This window comes from Geosmithia morbida (assembly GCF_012550715.1).
Source record: "Geosmithia morbida isolate 1262 chromosome Unknown scaffold_0, whole genome shotgun sequence".
Lineage (NCBI taxonomy): Eukaryota > Fungi > Ascomycota > Sordariomycetes > Hypocreales > Bionectriaceae > Geosmithia > Geosmithia morbida.
Genome location: NW_023336187.1, coordinates 1,450,629 through 1,478,447, shown reverse-complemented (window position 1 = coordinate 1,478,447; position 27,819 = coordinate 1,450,629). Strand labels below are relative to the sequence as shown.

The 27,819-nt window shown below is 55.3% G+C and overlaps 9 protein-coding genes across 9 annotated transcripts; 3 read left to right on the top strand and 6 right to left on the bottom strand.

Moving 5' to 3' along the window:
• Nucleotides 1–111: 111 nt before the first annotated feature.
• GMORB2_0456 (transcription initiation protein SPT3) lies at nucleotides 112–1,236 on the bottom strand (the record flags this gene model as incomplete). The annotated part of the gene is made up of 2 exons (XM_035462441.1): nucleotides 112–948; nucleotides 1,063–1,236. 2 exons carry the CDS (start codon nucleotides 1,234–1,236, stop codon nucleotides 112–114), a joined length of 1,011 nt encoding a protein of 336 aa, XP_035325371.1.
• Nucleotides 1,237–2,256: 1,020 nt separating this feature from the next.
• Nucleotides 2,257–3,545, bottom strand: GMORB2_0455 (uncharacterized protein; the record flags this gene model as incomplete). The annotated part of the gene is made up of 3 exons (XM_035462440.1): nucleotides 2,257–2,267; nucleotides 2,329–3,156; nucleotides 3,299–3,545. The coding sequence occupies 3 exons, from the start codon at nucleotides 3,543–3,545 to the stop codon at nucleotides 2,257–2,259; spliced, it is 1,086 nt and encodes a 361-aa protein (XP_035325370.1).
• Nucleotides 3,546–4,449: 904 nt separating this feature from the next.
• GMORB2_0454 (kinesin family member 5) lies at nucleotides 4,450–7,426 on the bottom strand (the record flags this gene model as incomplete). The annotated part of the gene is made up of 3 exons (XM_035462439.1): nucleotides 4,450–4,709; nucleotides 4,754–7,220; nucleotides 7,307–7,426. 3 exons carry the CDS (start codon nucleotides 7,424–7,426, stop codon nucleotides 4,450–4,452), a joined length of 2,847 nt encoding a protein of 948 aa, XP_035325369.1.
• Nucleotides 7,427–10,271: 2,845 nt separating this feature from the next.
• Nucleotides 10,272–10,948, bottom strand: GMORB2_0453 (ubiquitin-conjugating enzyme E2 A; the record flags this gene model as incomplete). Its single annotated transcript, XM_035462438.1, has 4 exons — nucleotides 10,272–10,395; nucleotides 10,486–10,710; nucleotides 10,771–10,835; nucleotides 10,907–10,948. 4 exons carry the CDS (start codon nucleotides 10,946–10,948, stop codon nucleotides 10,272–10,274), a joined length of 456 nt encoding a protein of 151 aa, XP_035325368.1.
• An 861-nt stretch (nucleotides 10,949–11,809) lies between these two features.
• On the top strand, nucleotides 11,810–13,256 carry GMORB2_0452 (acetyl-CoA C-acetyltransferase; the record flags this gene model as incomplete). Its single annotated transcript, XM_035462437.1, has 2 exons — nucleotides 11,810–11,974; nucleotides 12,102–13,256. 2 exons carry the CDS (start codon nucleotides 11,810–11,812, stop codon nucleotides 13,254–13,256), a joined length of 1,320 nt encoding a protein of 439 aa, XP_035325367.1.
• A 486-nt stretch (nucleotides 13,257–13,742) lies between these two features.
• On the top strand, nucleotides 13,743–15,526 carry GMORB2_0451 (PAM protein; the record flags this gene model as incomplete). The annotated part of the gene is made up of 3 exons (XM_035462436.1): nucleotides 13,743–14,077; nucleotides 14,224–14,533; nucleotides 14,672–15,526. 3 exons carry the CDS (start codon nucleotides 13,743–13,745, stop codon nucleotides 15,524–15,526), a joined length of 1,500 nt encoding a protein of 499 aa, XP_035325366.1.
• An 824-nt stretch (nucleotides 15,527–16,350) lies between these two features.
• On the bottom strand, nucleotides 16,351–17,898 carry GMORB2_0450 (Beta-glucosidase (SUN family); the record flags this gene model as incomplete). The annotated part of the gene is made up of 1 exon (XM_035462435.1): nucleotides 16,351–17,898. One exon carries the CDS (start codon nucleotides 17,896–17,898, stop codon nucleotides 16,351–16,353), a length of 1,548 nt encoding a protein of 515 aa, XP_035325365.1.
• A 2,403-nt stretch (nucleotides 17,899–20,301) lies between these two features.
• On the bottom strand, nucleotides 20,302–22,569 carry GMORB2_0449 (elongation factor G; the record flags this gene model as incomplete). Its single annotated transcript, XM_035462434.1, has 1 exon — nucleotides 20,302–22,569. One exon carries the CDS (start codon nucleotides 22,567–22,569, stop codon nucleotides 20,302–20,304), a length of 2,268 nt encoding a protein of 755 aa, XP_035325364.1.
• A 2,675-nt stretch (nucleotides 22,570–25,244) lies between these two features.
• On the top strand, nucleotides 25,245–26,019 carry GMORB2_0448 (COPI associated protein; the record flags this gene model as incomplete). The annotated part of the gene is made up of 5 exons (XM_035462433.1): nucleotides 25,245–25,264; nucleotides 25,363–25,434; nucleotides 25,555–25,613; nucleotides 25,698–25,766; nucleotides 25,847–26,019. The coding sequence occupies 5 exons, from the start codon at nucleotides 25,245–25,247 to the stop codon at nucleotides 26,017–26,019; spliced, it is 393 nt and encodes a 130-aa protein (XP_035325363.1).
• Nucleotides 26,020–27,819: the final 1,800 nt, after the last annotated feature.

Genomic DNA, 27,819 nt, shown 5'->3' with positions numbered 1-27,819 from the left:
TGATTCAAATATCATGGTACTAACGGGGAAAAAAACCCCCCAAAAACAAATTCCGACAAGAGAAGGCTGGCAAAAAGTGGGTAGAGGATAGTAAGGTAGAGGAGGGCAAGGTCAGATGATGTTGAGAGAGGTATGCTGTATTATCTTGGTAGTGTTGAGCATGGCCCTGGACTTCTTTGGACGCTGCTGGAAGCGCCTGAAGGCCTCCTGGACGTGCCTGGGCTCGATGGGCCGCCTGCCCTCTCCGGGGGGGTCGAAAAGTCCTTGGTGCAGCTTCCGCTTCTTGGACGTCTTCTCATCGCCGTCGGCGGCGCCGGAGCGGGACCTGGCGAGGCCCTCCTGCTCCTTGACCTTGAGGGCTACCTCGGTGAGGACCTGGACCATCTCAAAGGTGAGGAAGCCGAGGATGTCGACGATGTCGTCCGAGGGCTTGCTGTCGGTGACGACGCCGAAACCGGCCCACTCGCGGAAGCGCTTTCCCTTGCGGTAGGTGAAGGAGGCCTGGCGGTACTCGGACCAGGTGACGTACTCCTCCTTGGTCATGACTTTTGTGCGCTCGTCGGCGCGGCGCAGGCGCTGCAGCGTGATGAGATTCATCTCGTCCTCGTCCTCGTCCTCCTCGTCCTCGCGCTCCGGAACCTCGACCGGGTACAGCGACGCGTGCTCCCAGGGGAGGCCGATCTTGGACTTCTTGTTTTTTTTGGCCGCCTCGTCCACCGGTGCGCCGCCCCCGCCCACCACGCCCCCCGTCGGATCGTCGCCCGCTGCCAGGTCAGCGTCCGCACCCTTGTCGTCCGAGTCCTTGACGTTCTTACGGACGTCCTTCCACGAGAGGAACGTCCGCAGACGCGACACCTTGGCCTGGTCGTGCCGGATCTGGAAGATTAGGTCGTTGATGCTGATTGACTTGGATCCGCGACGGAATGCGAGCTCAGTACACGTACGAAGCTTTTATTTTTCTTGGGCGTCAGCAACGAAAGGAAAAGAAAAAGTTGAACCACTCCCCCCCCCGCCTCTGTGCGTGTGTGAGAGCTCTGTCAGACTGTCAGAGAAGAGACTTACCAATTCGATCACCTGTTGCCGTACAATGTCCTCCATTATACCCGTCGTCTCCACTGGAGGCTCTCCAGTCTCGCCAGAGACGTACATCATCTGCATCATGCCGCATATTAGTCCACGTCCGTACGTCCGTATGCGTTGCTGGCACGCGGCCTTGGAAGTCTGATCGGGGTCCATGGTGAGAGCGCCGGTGGTGAGAGAGCTCGACAGAGACAGAGGGAGAGTCCGCTTGTCGGTTTCTTGCCTGTGCTTCATCTCCCTTCCTCCCTCTTTCACGGCCGTACTTGGACTTGTGCATGGTGGGCCAACAGTGATTGTTTGCCAGCCCGGCTCACCAACCGGCGCTGAAGAACTGACAGGTGTACGAGCAGTCCCCCGGCGAGAGCCGTCCGTCAGTGAAAGCAGCCATTCCAGCCTGACTTCACCCCTCTCTCCATTTCCTGATACCAGTTCCACATCGTGTGCCGATTTTAATGAACATCGAATACGCTCTCCTTACCTGGCTGATTTCCTGCCGGTACTTGTAATGTTTATCAGACATGATAGCGCTGATGATGATGTTGATGTATTTATCCAAGAAAAAAAAAAGATGATTTGCGCGCCAGTTCCAAAGGTTGAAAGAATGGTTGTAGCGACTATGAGGATGAGAGCCAAGCGACCAAGAATAGAAGAGTAGTAGAGAATTGAATGAGAGGAGCAAACAAGAAAGCCTTGGCAGGGTTGAGAGACTGGCTGGCTGAGAAGTAGGTTATATGACTTTGATGTCTGAGTTGTCTGTGACTGTGTGACGCCTGGGCGGTGCTCGAGATCACAGGAGGCCAGCCAATTCGACGTGTCAGCAAGGTTTACCTCCCCCTCCTTCTCTTTCTGATAGCAATGTGGTAGAGCGCGGATGCGAATGAGAGATGGGTGCCCCCTCTCCCTATTCTTTGACCGATGTCGTCGTGGTAGCAGGTTGATGGGGGGGATGTGTCGAACGATGATGGTACGGAGAACTGCGAACTGGAACGTTCGCCCCAGTTTACGTAATATGTCGTACATACAAACACGTATTACTACCGTACGTACCTGACCTACGGAGCCACGTGATACCCTTGTCAAGCTCTGGTGTGTTAAACAACTCCACAACAACCTCAAGGGTTTTCAATCAACATCAAGATATTCCTCTTGGCCTTGATATTCCCCCTGTCTCTTGTCTTATTCGGTATCTATCAGGGGATGCCACTCTCTATAGTAACCTTCTTCTCTCCAACCCTTCCCACCACGCACCACCGCCATCGCTGTCAGCACCCTTCCTACCCCCCCAGACAACGACGTAATGCGCAGCCAACAACTCCCACTCTTCAACTTCGTCCAACCCTTGCAATCCGTCAACGCGCTCCCTCTCCTTGTCGTCCACCCACGTACGCCATATGTCCCCCACTGTCATGGCCTTGACATGGCTGAATCCCGCGTCGCGCAACCTCTGCTCCTGGTCCGCGGGCTGGGGGTACGCGTTCAGCGTCGGCATCCGGATCCGCCGGGCAGCCAGGTTGGACACCATGACCCGGCCAAAGGGGTCATCGGGTCTTATGGGCTCGTATATGGCCGTCGAGAGGGCCGCTATGCGCGACGTAAAGTATGACATCACACCCATCGCCTCCTGCGGACTCATGTAGCATAGGCAGCACTCTGATATCACCAGCGTGGGGACGTCAGTGCGCAGACCCGGCAGGGTACACCCCCCTCCTCCCGACCCCTCTCCCTTCCCGGCGGCGGCAGCAAGGCTGCGCAGGTCCAGCCCGTGACAGTGGTAGTCCCCCGCTCCCGAGGACGGCCGACTGGTCCACGATGCGCCGTCGTCCGTCACCGGTGTCGCGTCGCACAGGATCCGGCTAAGCGCAGGTGTTCCCCGCACGGTACGCAGCTTGCGCGCGCTCACCACCCCGAAGTCTAGCTCGTGGTATATCAGCGTCTTCTTCTGCTGCTGCCCCTGCTGCCGTAGCGGCCGGGAGAACAGTCGGAACGGTCGTGTGTCGGTGCCGGCCCCCAGCGATACAATCTGCCTCGCAGCGTCTGGCGAATTCGACAGGAATTCGTCTACTAGACGGTCAAGCGCTGCTGTTCGCGTGTATGTTCCTGTTTCGTTTCACACACACACACACACACACACACAAATCAGACTTGATTCGCCCGTAGAAGTAGATGTAGACGGGTAGGAGAAAGAGAGAGCGAGAAGAAGAGAAGAACAGAAACGCACCCCGGTTGATGATGGGCAGTCGCCTCGGCGCATCGACGTCCTGGACAAAGTATCGCGCAAACACGTCATCTAAGTATCCGAGGTCCACGGCGCTCAACCTCGATACGGCAGCGTCATTATCCGTCCCCTGGATGGTAGCGTCTGCCGTTGCGGCCCTACCGCCGTCGCCGCCGCCGCCGCGGCGCCCACCTCCTCTGCTGCCACCTCTTGTCCCCCGGAGAGACAAGAGATTTGGTACCGATGCCATGGGTGTCCGAAGGAGAGAACTGTGTCTATCGATCTTCACTTCCCTTCGCAGGAATGACAAGGAGTAGAGCTGCCAGACTCCAAGGCTGAGAAGCTTCAAGGTGCAAAGAAGGAAACAATGACGTTGGAGGGGAAGGAGAATGAACATGAGCTAATGTGGGGCAGAACTGGACGTTAACCCCTCCATTATATTACATATCTTAAGTCCCCCCCCCCCCCTTTACACACAAATATGCATCACCTTCAGCTTCACCCCAAGGCGCCAGCAGGTTTTGAACATCGTTATAATTCTTATACTTCATCTTTAATCATAATGGGAGAAAGAAAATAATAAACAGAAGAAACAGGAAAAAGAAAAAGAGAAAGAAAAAAAAAGCACACTGCCCCTAGGCAACCCAACGAGACAGGCCAAGCAAGAAGAAATCCTAGTCCTCGATGCTCCTTTTCTCTCCCCCGTAATAAAAGGCCTTGCTATTTCCTATTTATCCCCAATCGCCCGTTTCCATCTCTTCCCGCACACACGTACAGGCTGGGAGTAATAGACAAGAAGATGGGGAGGTGACAATTGGATCGAAAAGTTCAGACAAGAGAGTAGCAGCAGCAATTCATTCAACTTGAGACTCCCAGACAAGAATATCGAGAACAAGGGAAAAAACCCAAGCTAATTCCAGCATGAGGGCTGGGGTTTCATATGAAGACAGATCTTGGGAATTGGGATGGGAGGGGGGGGGGGKGGGGGTATTCTGGTGGTGAGTACGGAAAATGCTCTAGGAATCATCATGTTGTTTTCTACTTCTCAAGACGCCGCCGCAGAAAAAGCACTAATAAAGGGAACGAGGGGGGAGAGGAGATCGGATCGAGGGGACAACAAGAGAAAAGAAGAGGACGAGAAGCCTTCAGTACCTTCACGACTTGTTGAAAAACCAGCTTGTCCTCTTGTTAGTAGTCGTGGCGCCCTCGTTCTGCTGGATCGACTGCACCGTCGGGTTGGACGCCAGCTCGTCGCCGCCTCCACCGCGGAGGGGCTTGGCGATGCGGCTTCCCGCTCCCGAGAAGCTGAATGCGCCGCCATCGCCTCCGTGGCTGAGACCACGGGTGCTTCCGGCCTTGACAGTCTCCAGGCGCTCCTTGACCGTAGCAAGCTGGACCTCGAATCTGCAGATACCTGGTCAGTCTCACCCTTCTTCTCTCGCTTCCGGTCTTCTTCACCATCAACTCTGCACACGACGGGAACGTACTTGTGGTTGGCGGCCGCCATCTTCTCCTGGCTGTCCTGGAGCAGACTCTCCAGGCTCTGGATACGCTCGTTGCGGGCAATCAGCTTGCGCTCGGCAATGGCCACCTCCTTCTTGAGGGCCGAGTTCTGCTCGACCAGCTGCCTCTGAACCTGGGTCAGCTGCTCCAGGTTCCTCTCGAGGAAGGCCATCTTCTTCTGCTGCGCCCGGTTGTTGGATGACCGCAGCACATTGTTGTACTGCTCGCGCGTCTCGTCGAGCGAGATCTCGAGCTCCACCACGCGCTCGCACCGGTTCTGCAGGTCTCGCATCAGGCTCTTCTTCATCACGTCAAACTCAGCAATCTGCTGCTGGATCGTCTTTCCGTTGGACGAGGCCGCACCCTTCTCCGCGGCACCTCCGCCCGCCTTGGCCCGCTGCTGCAGGTCGTCGACGAGCTCCTTCATACGGCTGTTCTCGGCCGCCTTCTGCGCGATGTCGGCCTTGAGCTCGTCCACCAGCTTGGTCTGCATCGTCTGCTTGCTCGAGTAGACGTGCTCCAGGCGTGCCTTGACCTCCTCCACATCGGCGTCGCTCAGGTTGCGCGTCAGCGCGTCCTCATACTCCTGCTGGAGGGCCTCGAGCCTCTGCTCCAGCTCCTGCCGCCTCCGGGCGTCCTGGTCGTTGGACGAGGCGCCGTACATGGACAGCTCGGCCTGGCGCACGATACCCTGCGTCTCCACCAGTCGCCCCCTGAGCGCCTTGAACTCGTCGGGCGAGATGTTGTCGCCGGCCGAGCTCTGCTCGTGGAGCACGTCGATCTGGGCAATGGCCTCGCTGATGGACCGGTCGTTGTCGCTGAAGACGTCGCCGCCCAGCTCGAAGCCAGCCATCATCTGGGCCATCTTCTCGGCCTTCTTCTTCTCCTTCTCATCCATGGCGGCGCCGCTCTCCTTGGCTGTCATCTTGACGTCGAGAAGCTGCTGCTTGACCTCGTCCAGCTCGGCCGTCAGCTCGCTGTTGGCCTCCTTGAGGGCGTCCATGGTGATCTGGACCTCCTTGCCCTCGAAGTTGAGGCGCTCCAGCTGCATTCGGAACTCGTTGACCTCGGTGGTCAGCTTCTCGTTCTCCTTTCCAACCTTGCTGTCGTGGTCCTTGATGAAGGCAAGCTCCTCCTTTGTCTCGCGGAGCTGCTTCTCGGCCGCGGCCGCCTGCGACTCCCGCTCGGCGAGCTGGTCCTGGAGCTCGTTCTCGCGCCTGAGGAACTCCTCGCGCTCGTCCTTCTCCAGGGAGATGCTGGGGGTGCCGGAGCGCTCCGACAGCATGGGGGTTTCAGACCGGCTCTCGGCCGTCAGCCGCGAGGGTGTCGAGGGGCGGGCAGGTCCCCTGGGCTCATGCCTGGGGCCGAACGGGGTGTCCGACAGGGGCGGTGCCCACTTGTCCTTGGGGACGCTCTCGCCGGCGCGCCAGAGCTGGACCTCGCCCTCGAGGGTGGCAATGTAGTTCTCAAAGTTGGTGACCTGGCCCTGTGCCTTCTTGAGGAGGGCCTTGAGCTCAGCCGGGCTGAGCTCGGCGTTGACCTTGGCCTTGTTCTTGATGGACTTGGCTCTGGTACCGAAGCGGAGGGTGCCGAGGGTCTCGGCATCGTTGTAGCTGCTGGGCGAGCAGTTTATGATGAGCGTGGTCCGGCTGTTACCACCGAGCGACTCTTGCAGGATTCGTGTCAACTTGGAGTCTCGGTAGGGGATATGCGACGACTTCCCGTCGGTCAGGGCATTGATGACCATTCCCAGGGCGCTCAGACTCTTGTTGATCTTCTTGGCCTCCTCTAGCGTCTGGCCGCTCGCACCAGTCTTTCCGACCTTTTCGCTACCGGCCAAATCGACGAGGAACAGCTGGCCGCTCTTTGCCGATCCCGTCTCGACATTCTTCTGGGTGACGGTGATCTGGAAGATGGAGTGCGACCGGGACGACTCCTGGTTCATGTTGGTGGCGGCGACGGCGCGGGCGTTTCCTCCCCTGCGCATCACCTCGTAGACCTCCTGGACGCTCGAGACGTAGACCTCGAGAAGGCCCTTGACGTAGACGCCGCGGTTCTTCTCCTCATGGACGGGAAGGTTGTCGTTTTGCGGTTGCAGGAGATCGCGGATCCTCTCCATGTAAATCTCCATGTAGCTAACACGTACCGTGTACTCCATGGTGCTCGGGCTCGTCATGATGCTAGCAAAGATTTGCTCGACGATGCGGGGGATGACACCCCTGCCCTCGTCCTCGTCAATGTTGGTGCCCATCATGGTGTACGACTTTCCGGCCCCCGTCTGACCGTAGGCAAAGACAGTTCCGTTGTAACCGTTGAGGATGTCGTCGACGGTGGGCCGGATGGAGAAATCGAAGATGTCCTGCTGCTTGCAGGACATATCAAAGACGCGATCAAATGTGAAGCTTCCCTGGGCTTCTTTTGACTGTAAAGACGGAAGGCAAAAGAGCTGGTCAGTTCCTGAACACCAGAGGGGCGGGCGCAAAAACGCTAGGCGGGATATTCTCTTACGTCGACGGTACATGATTCTTGCGAGTTGAATGTGACAATGGGTTTACCTCCCGATTCCAGCTCTACCCGGTTCTGGGGCCTGAACCGGGCAACGACCTTGATACTGTTTGCAGCAGACATGGTGACGACCGTGGTGCGATGACAGCGCGAGTGCTTATCATGGGGCGCGCAATCGCAGGTTCACGAGCCGGACGGGCTGCTCAGGGGTTCAATTCAATGGCAGCACTACTAGCAGCAAGCGCTCGTCTGTGTGTGTGTGTGTGTGTGTGTATGAGTGTGAAGACCGCGATGAGACGGGTTGAGGGTCTAGCTCCAGGGCTGACGCCCCAAAACAACAGGGAATATTGTTGCCGGCGATGGATCGTGGAACAGCTCGTGGCGGCGGCGGGGTTTTTGTTCTGCGTCGAGGTGGGTGGGTGGTGGACTCGACTTCGGGCTCTCCGCAGCTGATGTTGGGGCGGGATGGATGCAGGAGACAAGAGCCCGACGGAGAGAAAACAAATGAAAAGAATGATGTTTGACCCCCAGGATCCACAAACAAAGAGAGAGGGGGAGAGGAGAGTGTAGAAGGGGAAGAAGGGTGAGGAGGGAAGGGAGGGGTGGACGGCGGTGACACTGCTAAGGTATCGGTATAGGAGTGAACCGGGGGAGGAGGAGGATGTGGGCGGGAGTCGAACGCGCTATTACATTTGTTAGTCAGGGCGGTGGGCGGCATCGCGTGGGACGGGAGATTGAGAGACGGGATAAACCCACGGCACACGGTCTCGCTCGTTACAGGCTATGGACAGCTACAGTAATCTTGCTACCTGCACGAGTACAGACCTCCGGATGCTGTTACAGGTACTAATATGAATACGTGTACAAATACAGTTTGTCTACGTGGGCTCAACTGTGGGAGCCGGACAGCAGCGATACTGTAACTTGGTCCATGAGTGGAAAGCCCTCTGGTGCTGTGAGCCTGTGACCTGTCAGGGGTCCGTCTTTTTTCCTTTTTTCTTTTCTTCCCAGGGCGGGGGCCTTGGAACCTGCTTCTACCGACCAGCAGCTTCCTATCAATAGAAGGAACGGCCTACAGGCTATTCCTCACTACTGGACACGCTGCAAGTGCCGGTGATGGAAGTGCCAGACGTATAGTTGTTCTAGTGGAAAGTACGGAGTATTACCGTAGAAACACTGAGAACCTTAGAAGCTTGCCCGCTAATACCGCGAGCGTTCTGGGTGGGTGGGATCCTTTGTCATCGTACAGATACGGGTGCTTTAGGGGAGGGGGAGTGGGGTAAAGGGAGGGTACCGCCCCTCCATCCAGAGCCGCGTCACAGCGTCTGTCTTCCACGGACTCGTATGGACCTGTAGCCTGTACCTGTGGCTTGTACCTGTGACTTGTCAAACGAGCACGTACATGCATGCAGCATTACTCGCTGGTATTAATCAGTGATGATACTCGGAGCACATGATAATACGATTGCGTGTGTCGTAACCCTTGAGCACCTCTCGTAGCAGCCCGGGGTCATGATGTCGTTTTCGGGTGAAAGTCAGCTAATAATACTGGTCGCCTGTGTGGTGGTCACGTGATGGCGGCGCATGTGGTTTATCAACTGGTCCGATGTATCGTCATGACCAACAGGAACAAAGCACACGAGGGATCTTATTGTTCAGATGCGTGCGGCGATGCTTGCCTATCTCATTGCTGTTCAGTGATTGCAGGGGGGTTCCGGAAATGCTGCTCTCGCTATGTGATCGTCATCATCCGGCCGCCATCTTTTGCCATATCCTCCTCCTCATGGCCTCTTGATCGAACGTCGGCAATGATGTTGATCTGCAAGATTTGTGGAAAATATTCGTCCGTGGGGACCAAGTGATCGAATGTTACGCCGCAGTAATAGTCAATCTCAATACACCAGAAGACGTTGTATTGGCCGATATCTTCATCTTGTCATAACCGTACCAGTAGTAAGCAGCCCTTTACAGGCGAACGGGCAAACCGAAGCTCGCTCATCATGTTCATGCCAGGGCTGCTTACTTCTTTCCATATATCCAGCCCGAGTAAATATACCCAGCTTTTACAGCCAGGGAATCCCCAGCCTCGTGGTCACCAAAGCGCCCTGCCCATAGAGGCATCGGCAGGTCACCCTTGCAAGCTCAAGACCCGCCGATTGGATATCAGGCGTAGGGTTTGATCGGTCAACGCTCCAGGGGTGCGTTCGGGACAGGTCTTTTGGCAGATACTAGCGGGCCCTTGATTTGGACTCTCTCAGCGGCCGATCAGAGGGGGGTTGGGCCTCGTGTGCAAACGGGTATGTATGTGTATAATATGTACAGATTACATATTAGTGGAAAGGGCAATATGGTACATGCAGCTGGGGCGGTGAAGGTGGTATATCCAAGGAAAGCGGGACCCTCAAGCATGGCCTTTTTCTACTCAACATTCTATGTTTTTGGTTTGTTTTATCTTTGCCCATTTCCTTATATTCCTCTATTTCCTAACAAGTAGTGATGGTAAACTCACAGCGAAGAAGAACGGAAGGCATACGCCGCAGTAATCACACGCATAGTATAGAGCAAGCGGTTCAGTCTTGCATGCATAGGGGCGGGGATCCAGTTATTACAAGGCCACACCCCCCCCCCCCCCAACAGCGCGTTCCTTCCTCGCCCGTCGAGTTGCCCGTAGTTCCTGGTCAGACCAGCACCCAGATGCCCACGCCATGCGAGAATCGTGGTTATCAAAAATTGAAAAGTATAAACCCTGCGATAACTCAACCCCAATAGGAAAAAAAATATGAGATGTTAAAAAAAAACGCCCCTAAAAACACCGTTCGCTCCTTGATTCAGGATGCATTGTACACACAAAAAGAGAGCCAACCAGGCAAGGTTGGATCCAAAGTGGTGGATTCTATCCGAGGGGTGTTGCCCCTCCTTAGCCCCCCTCCCCCTCCCGGACCATGACCCCTCGTCGGCTCGAGCCGATTTAATCCTCCCAGCTCTTCTCGACAGTCTCCCTCACTCGCTTGGTATATTCTTTCCTATTATCCTTGTAGAGGTTGGAGGCTTCGACGTTGGCAGGCGAACCAGTGTTGGGGTCATTGAGCAGGCTGCGGGATTCGTCAAAACGAAAAGGAGTCAGTATCATATCATCTAAACCGCCGGGCCCTTGCCCTCTTTCGCTCCTGGATCTCACGAACCTTTGAATGCTCGTCAATACGGCGGCGACATCGTACGTCGGGCTCCATCGGTTCTGCAGAATATCCAGACAGAGCTCACCCGTGGCGTAGACGTTGGGATGGAACATTTGGCTGATGAATTTAACCTGGGGTGGCTTGTTGGGATACTGCTCCTCAAACTGCATGACGAGTCTGAAGGTTCCGTCCTCGAAGGGGGTGTCCGCAGGACCGATAATGACGGCGTTCCTGTAGGATAGCTTGTTAGTTACGGGATCACTCGATGATCGTGATGGTTGTGATACGCACCATGTCATCACATTGTCGGGGACTGGAGAGGCGGAAACACCTGCAGGAGGATCCGTTTGCATGCGCTGGTAGTGTTGGTCAGTGAAGGATGTACTTGGAGATGATGTACGGGGTGCACGGCGACGTGAGGACGAACCTTGAAGTCGCGCATGAGACGACGTCGGGCGGCAGTCGACATGGTTGTGTCGGGTTGTTCTCTCGTGGGCTCTTGGCTTGGGAGACTAGGTCGGTTGGGTGGGAGTTGGTGAGGTGAAGCCTACTACGTTACCAGATGACTCCGGAAGGCGAGAGAAATAGATGGTGTGCTGTTCCTGAGCGCTTCAAGAATGGTATGTCGTTGTTGGGCCGTGATGATGATGCCGCCACAAGCATGGAACCCTGATGAGTCGTATCACAGAGAGGCTCGGCAATCAGTCAACCAGAACAGAGCAGCAGGGACCCACTTCCTGGAATCGAATCCAATCAGCGTATAGATTACTTCTCGGTCGTAAAATGGTAGACCGCCCCTAGACACGTGACGTAGATGATTGCGTTCCTTCCTTGTTCTCCACGTGTACGGCGATGTGCTTTATCCTATTTTTCCGGGCCTCTAGGTATTTACTGCCAGTCACAGGGGTCTCATCAGGTATCTGAGTTGGTAGAAATGGTGAGAGCCACGAATCCTGCCATTGCAGCCGACGGGCATGCTTACACATCAGATCCGAACCACAGCGTCATGGCAGTGGGACCCCCGGCCGCCGTAGCCGTACATACGTAGGTAACTCGGCACCTGACAGCGATCCTTCCCCAGTGTAGCGCGCTGTTCGTCCCCCAGAGGCTAGAGCTCTCTCTAAGCCGAAGCGGACCGAGCTACGGCGTAGGCCGTCCCAAGACGCCGCGGTCTGCAACTCTCCCCCCTCACACATCAACTCGTTCCTCATAACCGTCGCATCTGTCAGTGCAAGCTTCGGGTTCTCCTTTGGAGCTGATGACTGTCGAATTGCCTACTTCTACAAACAATCACCCCCGTTCCAGCGACCCCTTTTGATTCATCACCACCATGGTCACCACCATGGTCATGACACAGATGCGTTGTTCACCGCGGCTGGCCGGGCATCTCTCGCGACATGTGAAGACGGCTCGATGCTTCTCTACAAGCACCGCGCTACGCAAGGAGATTCAAGATGCCTACATTATCAGTGCCTCCCGAACACCGACGGCCAAGGTATACATATATATATATAAGCCTTTCCTTTTTTTTTCCCCATTGTCCCAACTACTCACTTCATATCTATCCTCTAATAAGATCCAATGGTTGAGGGCCTGTGACGTCACGCACGGCTAACTGGAAGGCCACCCAGTTCAACGGCTCCTTCTCAACAGTCGAAGCATCCAGGCTCGGGGCGGTAGCCATCAAGTCGGCGCTGGAGAAGTCCAAGGTGCCGATCGAACTCGTGACAGACGCCTACATGGGCAACGTGCTCTCGGCGTCGGTGGGCCAGGCGCCGGCGCGGCAGGCTGTGCTCTTCGCCGGCCTGCCGCAGTCGGTCGAGGCCGTGACCATCAACAAGGTGTGCGCGTCGGGGCTGAAGGCGGTCGGGCTGGCGGCGCAGAACATACAGCTGGGCGTGGCCGAGGCCCAGATCGCGGGCGGCATGGAGAACATGACGCGGGTGCCGTACTACGTGGCGCGGGCCAGCCAGCTCCCGCCGTTCGGGCACGTCAAGATGGAGGACGGCCTGATCAAGGACGGTCTGACGGACGTGTATGACCAGTTCCACATGGGCAACTGCTGCGAGAAGACGGTCAAGGAGCACGGCATCACGCGCGAGCAGCAGGACGAGTACGCCATACGATCGTACCGCAACGCGCAGGAGGCCTGGGCCCGGGGCGCCTTCGCCGACGAGGTGGCCCCCGTCACGGTCAGGGGCCGCAAGGGGGACACGGTGGTCGAGGCGGACGAGGGCTATGCCGACGTCGACTTCGACCGCGTGCCCACGCTCAAGCCGGCCTTTGTGCGCGACGGCTCCGGCTCCGTCACCGCCGCCAACTCGTCCACCCTCAACGACGGCGCCAGCGCCCTGATCCTCGGGAGCAGGGACATTGCCCGCCGCTACGGCGCCGGCTCGCGCGTCCTCGCTAGGATCTGCGGCCAGGCCGACGCCGCCATCGCCCCCGTCGACTTCCCCGTCGCCCCCGCCGTCGCCGTGCCCATCGCCCTCGAGCGCGCCGGCATCACCAAGGACCAGGTCGCCGTGTGGGAGTTCAACGAGGCCTTTGCCGGCGTCGTCCTCGCCAATCAGAAAATTCTGGGGCTGGGCGACAAGGCCGTCGTCAACCCTCTCGGCGGTGCCATCTCTCTCGGCCACGCACTCGGCAGCTCCGGGTCGCGCATCCTCACTACGCTGCTCCATCAGCTCAAGACTGGTGAGTACGGTGTTGCTGCGATCTGCAACGGCGGCGGTGCCGCCACGGCCATGGTTGTTCAACGCGTGGACTCTGTATAATGTATCTATTATACCATTCCCATAGCAGGCTCTTCTGATGACTTTTTTTTGGTACACTCAATACATGTGTATGTCGTGTGTGGATCGTGACACGTTGAAGCCTGCATTGTTGTTGTATTCCAAGTAGAACTCCGTCACGACAGGACACGAAGATGTTTTGTCTCTCGATCAATGCACCAGTATATATGGCGAATCAGAACTGACACCATCTGGCTTAAATATTCAATGGAGATAGAACGTCAAGTGGTGTATATATGTCTATATTAGTATGCACCAACACTCGCAGATGTATTGTTAATATTATCACACATCAGCCCCACATATTCCTGACCTCCCATCACCAACCTCACTCAACTCACCTTTCTCATCCCTTGACATAGTTCCTAATCTGTACAACCCCCAACCTCTCGATCCTATCCTCGATGCAAGCAGGATCACACACACATACACGCAACACTAAACACATGCACACAGGCATTCCCCACCATGTCCCTCGTGGTCCAATTCCTCACTCAGATAAACCAGCAGGTCCGCAACCAACAGGGCGACGCACTATGCTCCTGGTTGCAGGTCTCCCCCGAGTCCGGGGCGCAGTACCACCAGCTAGCCAGTGAGCTACGGACTCAGACGCAGTACGCCTCCGGCTCCCCTGGAGGTCTGGATGACGTGGTAGACAGGAATCTTCCCGAGAGTGATGACGACGACGTCGTCTCCCCCTGGTCCGGGTTCCGTTCATTCATCAAGGATTACATGGCGTTTTGGAGGGATGTCGACTACGATGACTTGGTGGCTGCTCACGACCTGTTGAATACCTTGGTCAAGTATGTTTGTCGCCGCCCGCACATTTAGTTTTTTTATCTTCTTTCATCTTCTTTCACCACGAAGAGAGAGTGTATGTTTATGAGAGAGGGGAGGGAGGGGGAGGGGGAGGGGGAGAGCATATTGCTGACCTGACCTGACGACAAAGTTCATGCGCTACTGCCCTATCCCACCCCCAGGGGGGAATGATGCTCAAGACGAGCATGTCCCTTTCCGAGACTCTGGCAGGGCTCACGATGACGCTGAGCCGACGACCAGACCTCCTCCGTCGCGCCGAGAGGGCCGCCGCCCCGGGCGACGACAGCCAAAAGTCCCTGGCCGAGAAGTCCGCCGAGACGATCCAGCGCATCTTCAAGACCTGTCTCCAGGATCGGACGACGGACCGGTACACGACACCCGGTGGGACCAAGGTGGCCGTCTACAAGTTTGCCAATCTCGTCCTCAAACTATTATTCGCCGTATGATTCCTTTTCTTTCCTTCTTTCTTCCTTCCTCTCATCACGTCTTTCCTCTCACCATCCTCCTCCTCTCTCTTCATCACGCACACTCACTCCAACGTGTCAACGTCTGACTGACCGCACAACCAACCACCCAAGTGCCGTCGCATCCAACTGGCAACGATGCTCCTGACGCAGATCGAATCCCAAGCACCCCTCCTGTCTCTGTATCCCGCCTCCCAGCGCGTGACGTACCTCTACTACCTGGGACGGTACTGGCTGAGCAACAACCACTTCGTCCGTGCCTCCCGGTGCCTGTCGGCCGCCTACGCCCAGACCCCCGCCCGCTTCGTCTCCCACCGCACCAGGATGCTCACCTACCTGATCCCGTGCAACATGCTCCTCGGCCGCTTCCCGTCCGACCGGCACCTCCTGAGCGCCCGACCCGAGGCCGCCACGCTGGGTCCCGTCTTCGGCCCGCTGTGCTCCGCCCTGAGGACCGGCGACTTCGCGTCGTACCAGCGCCTCCTCGCCGAGCGCGAGTCCTGGCTGCTGCGGAGGGGTCTCCTCCTCCCCCTGACCTACAAGCTGCGGCCCCTGCTGTGGCGCAGCCTGGCCCGTCGCGTCTTCCTCCTCACCTACGAGCCGCCCCTGGACCCGTCGTCCCGCAAGGCCGCCACCCTCGACATCACCCACCTGCAGGCCGCGGCCGAGTACCTCCAGCGTCGCATGGCCGAGACCGCCGCCGGAAAGCTTCGCCCGAACGAGGGCATGGTCTGGGGCAATCAGTCCGTCTCCTTTGACCACGTCGAGATGGTCGTCACAGAACTCGTCCAGCAGGGCCTCATGCATGGCTTCGTCGCCCACAACCAGCGTCGCTTCGCCATCATAGGCGCCAAGGCTAAAGGGCCCGTCATCGCCGGCTGGCCACCCGTTTGGCAGGCCGTTCAGGAGAGACGCTATGACGACGACTTTGACCCCAGTGATATCCCTGGTTGGGTCGGGGCTCCATAGCCGCCCACACACACGTTTTGATATGCACGTGTGCCTTTGAATTGATTTCACCTGATAGTCTGCGCGGCTATTCTATCCTAAACATGGGAGAAGTGGGAGGTTGGGAAGAGTGCTTGCACATAATATAAATTGTGGCATGGGAATGCCTTGTATATATATATTCAAGTGTAACTAGAAGTACACGAAAGTTATGTCAAGATGAAAACAAGCCCTCTGTTGAGCAATATTGTCCACTCCTCCTTTCTAACCTCCCTACACCCAAAATCTTGATGTTGGTAGGTCAATCTCGCGAGTACCTAGATGAATAAGGATAACATAAAAAGAAACCACCGCATTATATGCGCGACCGTATGGAACACATGCCGTCATTTCCAAACCAATGCTCCGTTTGTTGATAACCCGTTTGCCTCCACTGATGAAGAGGGGCGACGCAGGTGTCAAAAAGTAAATAATAATAAAAATAGAAGAGAAGAATAAAAGCTGACAGAAGAGAAGAAAAAAAAGGGTATATATGAAACAAGTCGAATAAAAATGCTTTGCTTTGTAATGCCGAACCGCCCACGCGAATGGGATGAGTACAATGGTATCTCGACGTAAAGCTGCTCTCGAATGGAAAAAGTAGAAACAGTAACCAGTCTGTAGGAAACGGTGGACCAGCAAGAAAAATAGTGTAAAAAGGGGTTTGACGTGACATCAGTCATAGAAGGTTAAAAAAAGACCAGCGTGAGATAGACGAGAACGCAAAGAGAAGATAGAGTATAAACAAAGGTAAATGGCGTTTGTCAGATGGAAAGAGAAAAACATCAGTCAGCGATTCAGTCCCCTCAAAGGAGCATGGCGGCCGAAGCAAAGGCGGCAAAGAGGCCGACAATAGCAGGGACGCCAGGCCGGTAGGCGGCACCCTCGTCGTCGCCACCCTTGTTCGACTCGGCCGAGTCGGCGGAAGCGCTGGACGTGCCGGAGGATGAGCCGGAAGAGGATGAGTCGTCAGAGTCATCAGAGGACGAAGACTCGTGGTCCGACGACTCAGTCGTGTTGCTGCTCTCGTGGAAGACACCAGGGTTGACCTTGATCAAGGGGGTAGCAGACGTCTTGGACGACGTCTTGGAAGGGGCCCAAGTCGCCGAGCTGGTGACGCTGAGCGACGAAGTCCTGGAGGCCGAGGTCGACGTCTTGGAGTAGGAGGTAGACGTGGTGGTGGGGGTGGTCGAGGTTGAGGTGGTTGAGGTGGCTGAGGTGGACGAGCTGGTGGTCGAGCTAGTGGTCGAGCTGGACGTCGTCGTCGTGGACTCCTGGCTGGTGGTCGAGGTCGAGGAAGAGCTAGTCGAGGTCGAGGAAGAGCTAGTCGAGGTGGACTCGGGAATGCTCGACGTGGAGCTGTCAGAGCTGTCGTCGTCGCCCTCGTCGCCCTCGTCACCGTCGTCGCCCTCGTCACCACCACCGGGGGTGTAGGCGATAATGTGAGCGGTGCCTCCGCTGGGGACGGTGACAACACAGAAGTCGGCACCGCCGGCACCGGTGGCGGAGAGACTAGAGTCGACGTGGCCGCCAGAAGCAGGCTCGATGGCGCAGGGGAGACCGTTGCAGCCACCGTCGGGGCACTCGATCTTGACACCAAACTTGGTCTCGGTGCTCATGAGAGACGAGGCCTCGTAGATGGGGTTCCAGCCAAGCTTGACGAAGGTGCTTCCGTCGGAGTCGGTGTTGGCGCCAGCGACGTAGGGGCTCCAGTTACCAAGAGGCTGGGACTCGTCGCCCCAGATGCAGCCCTCGACACCGACACCGGGAGGGTTGATGTAGAAGTGGGCGGCGGTGGAGCACCAGTAGCTGGGGTCGGGGACGGCAATGGTGGCCTCGTCGGTGACGAGGGTGGGGATGAGCATGGCCTCGTTGCCGGGAAGGACAGTCTGGCACCAAGACATGGCGCTGCCGGCCTTGTTGACGGCCTTGACGGCACCCGTACCGTCAACGCAGTAGGGCTTGCTGGGGAAGGGCTTGGAGACCTGGCCGCTCTTGTCGCAGTAGACGCCACCGTTCATCGAGGCCGGGTAGGTGTAGGTGGAATCGGGGTCCCACTGGGCCATGACCATGCCAGGCTTGCAGGCGTACGGGCAGTAGCTGCCAGGCTTACACGGCTGGTCGGGGCTCATGGCCCATCCAGCGTTCTCGGATTCGGGCGTGACGGCCACCAGGTTGGGGTCAGCGTCTGCGGGGAACTCGCAGGTCGAACGCGTCTCGAGCTGATCATGAGAGTACCTCTTGGCCGTGTGCACGTGCTGGTGATTGTGGCTGTGAGAGGCCTCAGCAGAGGCGGAGAGGAAGGCAAGGACCCAGCCCAGCATGGCGTGGGCATTCGCCGCCGAGATCTTCATCGTGCCGATTCTAGTGGCTGTCTGGAAGGAAAGAGTGAGTGATATAAAGAACGTGCCTAGCAGTCAAAAAAGAGCGTGTGACTTGAATGCGTGGCAGATGAAGAGTACTGGTGGTAATATAAAGCAAAGCGAATGCAGATCAAAGGCACCAAAAAACAAGGAATGATAAAGGATCGACCCGAGCAAGCGAGAAGGACAAGAAAAGAGGGCGAAGAAGAAAGAGAGTGGGAGCAAAGAGCGTGATATTATTACTCCGTCAAGGAGCGACTGTGGGTGAGGGTGAATGGGAAGGAGAGTGGAGAGTGGAGAGAAAAAGAGAGGAGAAAGAGAGGCGAGCGACAGGGTGACAGATTGAGAAGGAAGGAGCGGTTTTGTTGTTGGTGCCTTCCCTGTTGACAGCAGTACATTCATGTATTATCCTCTTTCTCTTCTACGAGCATTCTGATCAGTAATAATACCTGTATATATAAGCTGTATTATGCCGGCATTCTCTCTCCCTCTCCCTCTCCCTCTCTCTCTTCCTCTTTCCTTCTTTTCCTCTTTTATCTTTCTCTTTCCCTCTCTCTCTAGCATTCTTCCATCCATCCCATGTCCGGATCTGTCTCCATCTCATGTCTGATAAACACCAGACGAGACAGACAGGTACGGTATCTTGCCCCTTTTACTCGTGGCTGTATATGTAATATACACCAATGCACATATATATCTATATATTATATATGTGAACGACTTTACCCGTACTTACATGTATCACGCGTACCCCTACGGTGTACGGAGTACATGTACACCTAGTACTCTCACATATACTCGTAATACAGCACAAGTGCCCGACGGCCTTCTCCCATTGGGCCCATTCGACGGCTCCATCACAACGGTCCCCCTGTCATTCTCCACAATCTAGCCAATCCAGCCAATCCAGCTTCGTTATGCGAAATTACCTGCAGGCCATGCAAGGTACCGGGGACCACCGAGTTTCGTACTATTAGTTTCTTTGCTGGCAGGGGGATCCATCAGGCTGACTCCCTTCTCCTTCATGCCCTTTCCTCCTACTCTCATATACTGATATAATCTGTAATCTGTACTTGCATGTATGTGAGGAGTACCTGTGTCGCTTGCCTCTCTCTCTTCATGTCTGTCCACCCTGTGTGGCCTGTGGGCTGTAGATCAATGGGGAACCCCCCCCACTCATACAATACGCGCTTGATTACTTGTATTAATTGCTCCGTGTTACTTTCTTAATTCTTATCTACGGAGTACTTGCGCGCGTTATTACTCTTATATCGATCCCCGGTCATTGTCTGGCTCTTTACAGGTAATATCAATACATGTGTATGCATATATGCCGTGACACCAAGAGCAAGCATCCTGGGTTCCGACGAATATCTAGGCCTCGATAACCTCGCGCCTCCTTTTCGTTCCATATCCTTTACCCTATCACGTTGTTGTTTGCTGTTGTTGCTGTTGTTCATCACTCTACTTCTTCTTCTTCTCCTTGTCCTTATACCTCCAAAGATGGCAAAGAAGCTTTACGGCTCCCGTCTTTTCGTCCCCATCATCAATAGACTAGTAGTACTAGTACAGCCTTGGCGACTTCGACCCATTGACCATGCGCGAACCGCCAAGTAATCACACCATGCACCACCTCATGATACCATAGTGAACCGCTGGCCCTAGGGGCGTGCCTGAGGCCGTTTACAGAGCAATTCAAACCAGCAATCGCCCCAAATTACCAGCGATGCTCTCTCTCTTCGCCGCCCTACAATCGTCAATGCATCAGAAGGCGGGGGAGAAGGAAGAAAGGTTTGTAGAGAAAAACAATATTGCAGAGAAAGTATTGGAAAAGGAAGAGAAAAAAAAGAAAACCATTCTATGTATCTTCTCCCCCTCCCCTGCTTTCCCCTACAACCGATTGGCATTGCCATGGTAATTACGTCGCCACATCTTCGAGACCTCTCTCTCATAGGCGCGCAGAGACCTACGAGTACTAGTCTGCTACCTGTACAAGTAATATTAGCAGTAGATGTGTAATACATGTAATCAGTCTATTTACCCCCCCCCCCTAATATCTGAAGTAGGAACTTCTCTCATATAACGGCTATTCACGATCCTCTTATATGCTCTACGAGTAGGCTTACCCTTGCTCAGTATCGAGGCTGGATATTATACATGAACAGGTTACAAGCATAGGCACTATGACCAGATGAGAGTGTACGAGTAGTCTTCTTCCGAAAAATTCTGACTGGTACTATACAACCTGTCAACATCTGATACTATACATGTACGTACACTGTACGGAGTACAGATTATATCTGGCCATGATGGCTGACAAACAATCCTCATCCCGTGATTATTACTATACGACAACGACGGCAACGAGGTCCTGATATTGCATGTCCACCGTCCTCACAGCCCCTTCTCACGATGCCCGACAACCCTGGCGAACGAGTCAAACGCCATGGTGAGGCTGTGCCTCCCCGCCGTCTTGCCCCTCAGGTGCTCGTCGTACCCCAGCATCTCCTTGTACGGCACCTTGGCCACAATCTCCACCGCCCGCGCCGACGACTTCTTCCCGCGCAGCGAGGTGACCGAGTCGTAGGGGTCGTTCGGCGCGTAGATGGCGCTCACGTCGATAGTGGCGGACCCTGCCTCGCCCGCTTCGGCGCCCGCAGACCGGTCGTTGACCTCGAGGACGCTGCCGCCCGCCCCCGCCGTGATGTCGTGCTGCACGGTGCCCGCCGCGGCCTCGGGGCAGGTTATGTGCACCAGCATGACCGGCTCGAGGACGCCCACCTGCCCGCGGTCCATGGCCTGGCGCAGCGCCGCCTGCACCCCCATCCTGGCTGCGCCGCTGAAGTGTCCGCCCGTGGGGGACTCGAGGTCTGACCTGTCTAGCGTCATGGTCACGTGGCAGCCGTGAACGGGCGATGCGCGTCTGGGCCCGCGGGCCAGTCCGGCTATGGCGCCGTTGAGGAGCTGATGGCGGGCTTCTTCGACGTCGAACGACGCGGCTTGCTGCTGTTCCTGAGCCTCGGGGAGCTCGACGGTGAACAGGTTGCCGTCGCGCTCCACGATGTCGTCCTCCTCGGCCAGTAATCTCTCGTAATCCTCCGGCTCCAGGGGTTCCAAGGCGACTGTGCACGACGCCCTGCCCGGCTTACTGGCCACGGCACGGTCGAAGACGGCGTGCTGCGGGTCCGGCGCCGCCGTCAGACACTCCTTGTAGTCGACTTCTATGGGGCCGAACTCGGCGTCAATCTTGTTCTTGCGCCGCATGTTGTGCAGCGACACGTCCAGGTGCAGCTTACCCATGCCCTGGACGGTGAACTGATCCGTCTTGGGGTTGCGGCTCCACCGCAGGCTGGGGTCCTCGCGCGACGCGTTCTCCAGCGCGAGCTGGAGCTCCTGCGCCGCCACGTTGCCGAACGGGTCGACCTGCAGGAAGGCCACAGGCGGCGGGATCTCGGGCGGGCGGATCTGCATGTGCCGGAACGCCTCAGGGACCGTCTTGTTGCCCACCGTCGTGATGAGCGTGTCGCCCGTGCGCGACTGCTTCAGACCGCGGAGCGCACCGATCTGCCCCACCGCCAGGTCCTGCACTTCTTGCGTCTTCTCCGCCGAGATCTGCAGGATGCCCATGGGCCGCTCGTGTGCGTGGATGTGCGTGTTAAACGTCGAGGCGTTGCGCGTCAGCGTGCCCTGGTACACGCGCACAAAACTGATGACGCCTTCCTTGGGATGGTTGTAGACTTTGAAAACGGACGCCACCGAGCTGATCTGCGCCTTGCCACCCTTCTTGTCCTTGTCCGCCAGATATTGCGGGAGCTTGTACTTGGAGCCCGCGCCGACGCGAATTTCCACATCCGGTCGCTCGGCCGGGCTAGGCAGGTACTCGATGACGGCGTCCATCAGGGGCTCCACGCCAATGTGACGAAAACTTGAGCCGGCAAAGACGGGTATGACCCGCCCATCGCCGCTCCGTATGCACCGCCTGATGGCCTCTTTGAGCAGAGATGACGGTATATCCTTGTTCTCGGCCAGGAACTCATCCATGACTGCCTCGTCGAAGTCGGCCAGACCTTCTATCAGGCGTTGCCTGGCAACCCCGATTTCCCGCACGAGGCTGGGGTTCGACTGGGCCAGTTTCTCCTTGAGCTCGCCGGGGCCGAAGCGCACCTTCTCCCTCTCCGACTTCCACCGGTAGCCCACCTGGTCGATGACGTCGATCACCCCGACAAAGTCATCCTTCTCCCACCAGGGGATCTGACACACCAGCGGCCACCCCTTGAGACGGCTGCCAATCTCGAGGACAGACTTCCTGAAAGAGGCGCCCTCGCGGTCGAGTTTGTTGCAGTAAATGATGCGCGGGATCCGAAACTCCTGGGCAGACGACCACACGCGTTCCGTGTGCGCCTCGACACCCTTGACCGAGTCGATGATGCACACGGCTCCGTCCAAGATGGGCAGGCACCTGTCCACCTCGAACCTGAAGTCCTGGTGGCCCGGTGTGTCAATCAGGTTTACCGTCTTAGGGTGTGCACCCTCGGGACAGTCTTGCTGCCGCGGCCAGGGAAAGGTGATGGCTGCTGACTGGATGGTGATGCCTCGCTCTCGCTCCAACTCGAGAAAGTCGGTCACCGTGTTGCCGGAATCGACATCTGGTATTTCAACCATCAGTTTTGCCCACGAATTGTTTATGTAAGGATCAAGGGAGATGATGTAACCCACCTCCCACTCTTTGTGTCATGCCACTGTAGTAGAGCATCCGTTCCGTAGTAGTTGTTTTCCCCTGAGTTAGGGGGAAAGGATGTTGGTCAGCTAGCTCTTCATGCCACACATGGGGGAAATCTTTGGTTTTGTATAGGAGGGATTACATACAGCATCTACATGCGCGATGATACCTATGTTCCGCGTGTTCTGCAGCTGAGAGTTCTGAGACGCGCTGTGAGTTTGACTGTAAAATCTCGTGAGGACCACGACTGTCATCGATTTCCGGCCTGCTGAGCAGCGCAGCGGCGGGAAGCAGCCACGATGGGCCGCGGCCTGTCGGAGCATGGTCGAAGTCGTCCGGATGGTATTTAACAGAATTTATACATTTTGAGCGTTCTAACAAAAAACCGGGTGTGCCAGTGGCCGCTGCAGACAGCTTTCCCAGTACTTGTCACGATTGAAGCTGCCAGGTGAGTGAAGTTGAGAAAGAAAACGTGGCTAGTGAAGAGTTGTGACGCAAGTGGCTCAGCCTTCCCAGGGGAAGGGAGAAGAAGACCAGAAACTGTGGCTGATTTGTTCTCCCTGCGTGTACAGATTTATACGGATACATGTACATGTATTAGTAGCCATGCAGTCTTGGCTCTTTCCACGTCAAGTGTACTCGTATCTTGTTGTCTCTCCATTTCATTTCCTTCGCCCTCTCTTGCTACCGTTTTGATCTCCTTCGCCCCGTCATGTGAAAGGCTTCTCGACCTCAACAGTGTCTTCAACTTTGGCCAGTATCAAGTATCAACGCGAATGTTACGACAGGGGGACGACTAGCCGCCGACATGAATGAGACTTATCTCGCACATGAGTAGCCTTAGGGTAGCTAGACGCACGAGCCGTGATTACTTCTAGACCACGTATTACTTACTTACTGCTCTAAAATGTCCCTTTTCAAGCAGCTATTACTAGGTGTGTCTGGTAGCAAGGAGCGATTACGTACATAGACATGTTTATATTCGATACTGATCCTTAGCGAAAAGAGTAAGAATCTACAACAAGCCAAGAACAAAATCTGCTTGCCTCTCTATACGGACTTCTTCCTCACATCTAAGACCCAGCCTCAGATTGCAACGAAAAAGGGAGGAAAAGAAACGCCTGTCAGACGTCCATCGATACCCGCCCCGTCCGCGCGCCCGAGGGCAGACCGCAGACGGGGTCGAGATCATCAAGTGAAGCTGCGAGAACAGCCACGTAAAACCACATCTATACAGCGAGAGCCGCTCCCGTGAGGAAGGTGGGCAGACACCGCCATCCTTGCGGACAGAACGAGAGGACCAGGATTTTTCACTCTAGGGTATCGAGGATGTGCACTCATCAACCAGGGTGGATTCTGTGGCTCTTTTAGGGAACCAAGAGAGGGTCAAATACTATAGAAATGATTCTCCTGCGATTCTGTTAGTATTAAGGGAGATATCGCAACACCGCTGCTTTGTGTGTGTGTGTGTGTGTGTGTGTATGAAATAGGTGGGGGTTTAACATACTGAAGTATTGTCGACGTGAAGAAGAAAAGAAGAAAAATTCAAAGGGAAGGGAGGGGAGACGGCCTTTTATACATTCCTGAGGGGCAACTCTCCGCCTTGGCGGCAGGTTTTTTATTCAATTTTTTTTTTACTGTCAAACGTTCGTTGCCTGAGGTTCTTTTGAACGCGACAATCCACAAGCAATCACATCGTCTCCATATTAACAGTGAGAAGAAGATGGATCTTTGACTGCCTTGAACCGAGTCCCTGGCCAATGCGGCAGGTTCGATACGTTCTCCTTTTTTCTTCTTAAACATGACATCAAGTGAGCCTACCCAGATTTCGTTCCCGTCCGCCCTTTCTGACAATCTAGCAGCGGCCTCGTAACATGCATGCATGAATATGGCCACGTACGGCCGACTTCGTCAGCAAGTACGCAGTAGACATGTTAGTTGTGGGACTCCGTACGTGTCCGAATACTAGTCATGGGTGCATCGCGATGATACTGCTCCGAGAAAAGAGAAGGATTCCCTTTGGGATCCCAGGTCTCAGACAGCTGATGGCTTGGTATACTACACATCAAGTGAAGTCGCTTATAGGCCTCCCGGCGCTGTTGAGCTCTGCAGTTTCCAGATTTTCATTGCTCCAGATACGGTCGGTCCAACGTCGGAAAACTGTCAGAGTTTCTGCCCGTGTTCTACAGAGCACCGTGTATGTATTTATCCTCTTCATTAAGATAGTATTCAGAAGATGGAAGCTGGAATATACTCGTCGTACTACTCCGTACTTACTTGTAGTAATAATACGTAGAGGTTGGGTGGATTACTGACCCAAACTACCGCACGTGACTGAAATGTAGAGGCATCAGAGAGCTGCATCCGTCAGCGTCACAGACGCATTCCAATCAATCCACCTACCTGTACTCCGTACACCCACCGTACAGGTATTATTATTACGTTGCAGCTTGCTTCAAGTCTTCTCAACCATCTTCTTCCCACTACGCCGCGTCATCACCAGACACTACCACCCCGAATAGCTGCCTGGATTTTGATACGCTTCATATTTGCGACATAATCTCATTTTGTTTTTCTCTCTCTTTCTCTCTTTCCTCCGTCGTCGAACGCCCGTGAAATGGAACTCTCCGACATCTTGTATGCACGATCAAAGACGAATCCTTTTTTTGGGGGGGTATTGCGCCCTGATTCTTGGGACAACCGTTACTGACACCTTTTCTCTCATCTTCTAACAGCCGCATCGTCAACTTGGCCGTTGGTGCCATTACCGTTCTCGGTGGTATCGCGTCCATCTTTGGACTCTCGCTGTAAGCTACACATACATTCACTACTCCCTTGCTCCCCCCCCCAGTGTGCCCCCCTCCCCCTGAGTGGTGACGCAGCTTCGAAATGATATAGCACATTACTGACTCCTGAGATGATACCAGTTCTGCCATCATCGTCGGTGCCTACCTGATCATATTTGGTCTCTGCATTGCCCTCCTCGGTATGTCGTCGACGCGTCCTTACATGGAGACGAAGAATAATTGCTAGGGTCGAGTGCTGACACCCTTTGCTTTGCCCCTTACAGAGTTCCAGATTCCTCCCCAGGTTTCGCGCTACGCTTCCTTCCTCTTCTCCTTTGTTGGACGAGGTGCCTGTGAGTACTGTTCGACGAGCTATGCGACGAGATGATTCCCTCCCTGCAGTGCAGATGGCTGATCTATGTATTACTACCAGTCTACATCTTTGTCGGCTGCCTGATTATAGGCGACAAGACCCTCAGCCAGATTGCCGGTGGAATCGTCGGCATCACCGGCGTCGGATACGTTGCCCTCGAGTTCATCCCTGCCATCGAGCCCCCGGCCAACATGCGCGAGGCCGACGCTGGCTGGGGAGCCGAGCAGGTCTAAGCTCATCTTCCCCTCCTCGGGGTGCATCGATCTTGACAAGCGATGACGACGACTCGAACCGAGAAACGGAAACGAATATACAAGAAAAAAAACCATTGATGCGTCCCTGGTGAAGAGGGTTCGGTTTCTGAGCTGAATACGTTGGTCTACGGCACAATGCCGATAGAAAAAAGAAAAGAAAAGCAAACCAACAATCACACGTTAAACTTGTAACGCTGGCATGCTATTTACGGGGGATACGGTTAGGATTTCCCGTGGGGCAGAGTCCAACATGTACCATTTTCTGTGTCTCTTTCTTGCTAGTCCAAGCATGTAACGAGTATTGTAGTGAATACGCCAAAATAGTAAAGGCATTTGGGGACTGTACGCGGATGACGTGGGTGTCATGGGTGTCTGGATTCAATGTCGAGCATGTGATGTGTCTACTCTGTTTGCTCTTGATATAATTATAGACATGGCCGAGTGTACTACGTACAGGTGAAGCATTTGTGTGTTGAAAGGTTCCAACCAAGAGAATTGAATTCATCGTCTGCCCAGGTAAGGAAAGGCCCCTGGGATCATCTCCAATAACTAAATAATAATACATACATACCGAAAGTGTCGTCATTGAGCCAGAGTGCGCTGATGACCGTAACAGGACAGCAGGACCACACACCACCTACCTCTCCGCTCCAACACTGCCAATCACCCAAGGCATTAAATAATATATTTACCTTGCACATGATCACCAACTCTTCCGCCTCCGCCTTCCCCCCCTTTTCTCTCTTTACCATACTCACTCCCGAACGCACTTTTCTCTAGTCAAGATACCATCACCATGGGTCGACGGCTACCGTGGAAGCAAGACTCGGATGACGATGACGGTTCTCTACCGCCGCTGCTGAGATCCCGAGACTCTGACAGAAATAGTGCCGGTCCGACTCCAAGGAGGAAGAGGAAGCTCACGGCTCCTGCGCATCATGCCCGACCACCATCTTGTATGTGATGCTATTCTCCCCGAACCAACCTTGAGGGAACTCTGGTCAGCAAATATGCCATGATTCTATATAATAATGCATCAAAAGCATCGACGACCCGCAGCTCATCTACATCCCCACCACATTCACCACCAAAGGAAGAGTAAGACTTTTTTTTTCTTCTCCCTTCCTTTTTCTTTCTGTTCTTTTCCCTCCTTCCTGGCCCAACCCCGCTCACAAACTCTCCACACAAGGTTCATGAGGATCAAGGACGACGCATACCGCATGGTAGAGGACGAGCTCCTCCTCACAGCTCATCACTTCACCGCCCACCTTCACAGGGCAGAGTGTCAGCGTCTCAGGGGTCTGGCAAAGTCCCGCGGTGCCGCTGCCATGCACGCCCTAGAGAGTTCTGCCGTCATGGAACTAGGACCGCAGCAGCGGCAACCTACCGCCATGCAGATCCGTCGTGGCGGGACGTCGGGCGGGCTGCGCAACCTCCTAGAGAGTCCTGCGAAGGATGAGACGTCCATCATGCCGTATTCAACTACTCGTACGTTGCCCGCGACCAGGGCTACAGGAGTGTCCCACCACCACCACCATCATCATCATCATCATCCTGGGGGGACCGGCACAAATATCATCCATCGTGATGGTGATGATGATGATGGCGACGTAGAGGTTGTGGCTGCCACGCCGAGGAATACTACACCGGATAGTACCAGATCACGACACGTCGGCAATTCAGCTGATAGATCGGCAACAAGGCGACTTGACCCTTTGAGGCCATGCAACACCCCCACCACCACCACTTCCACTACTAACAAGGTGAGCGATGATGACG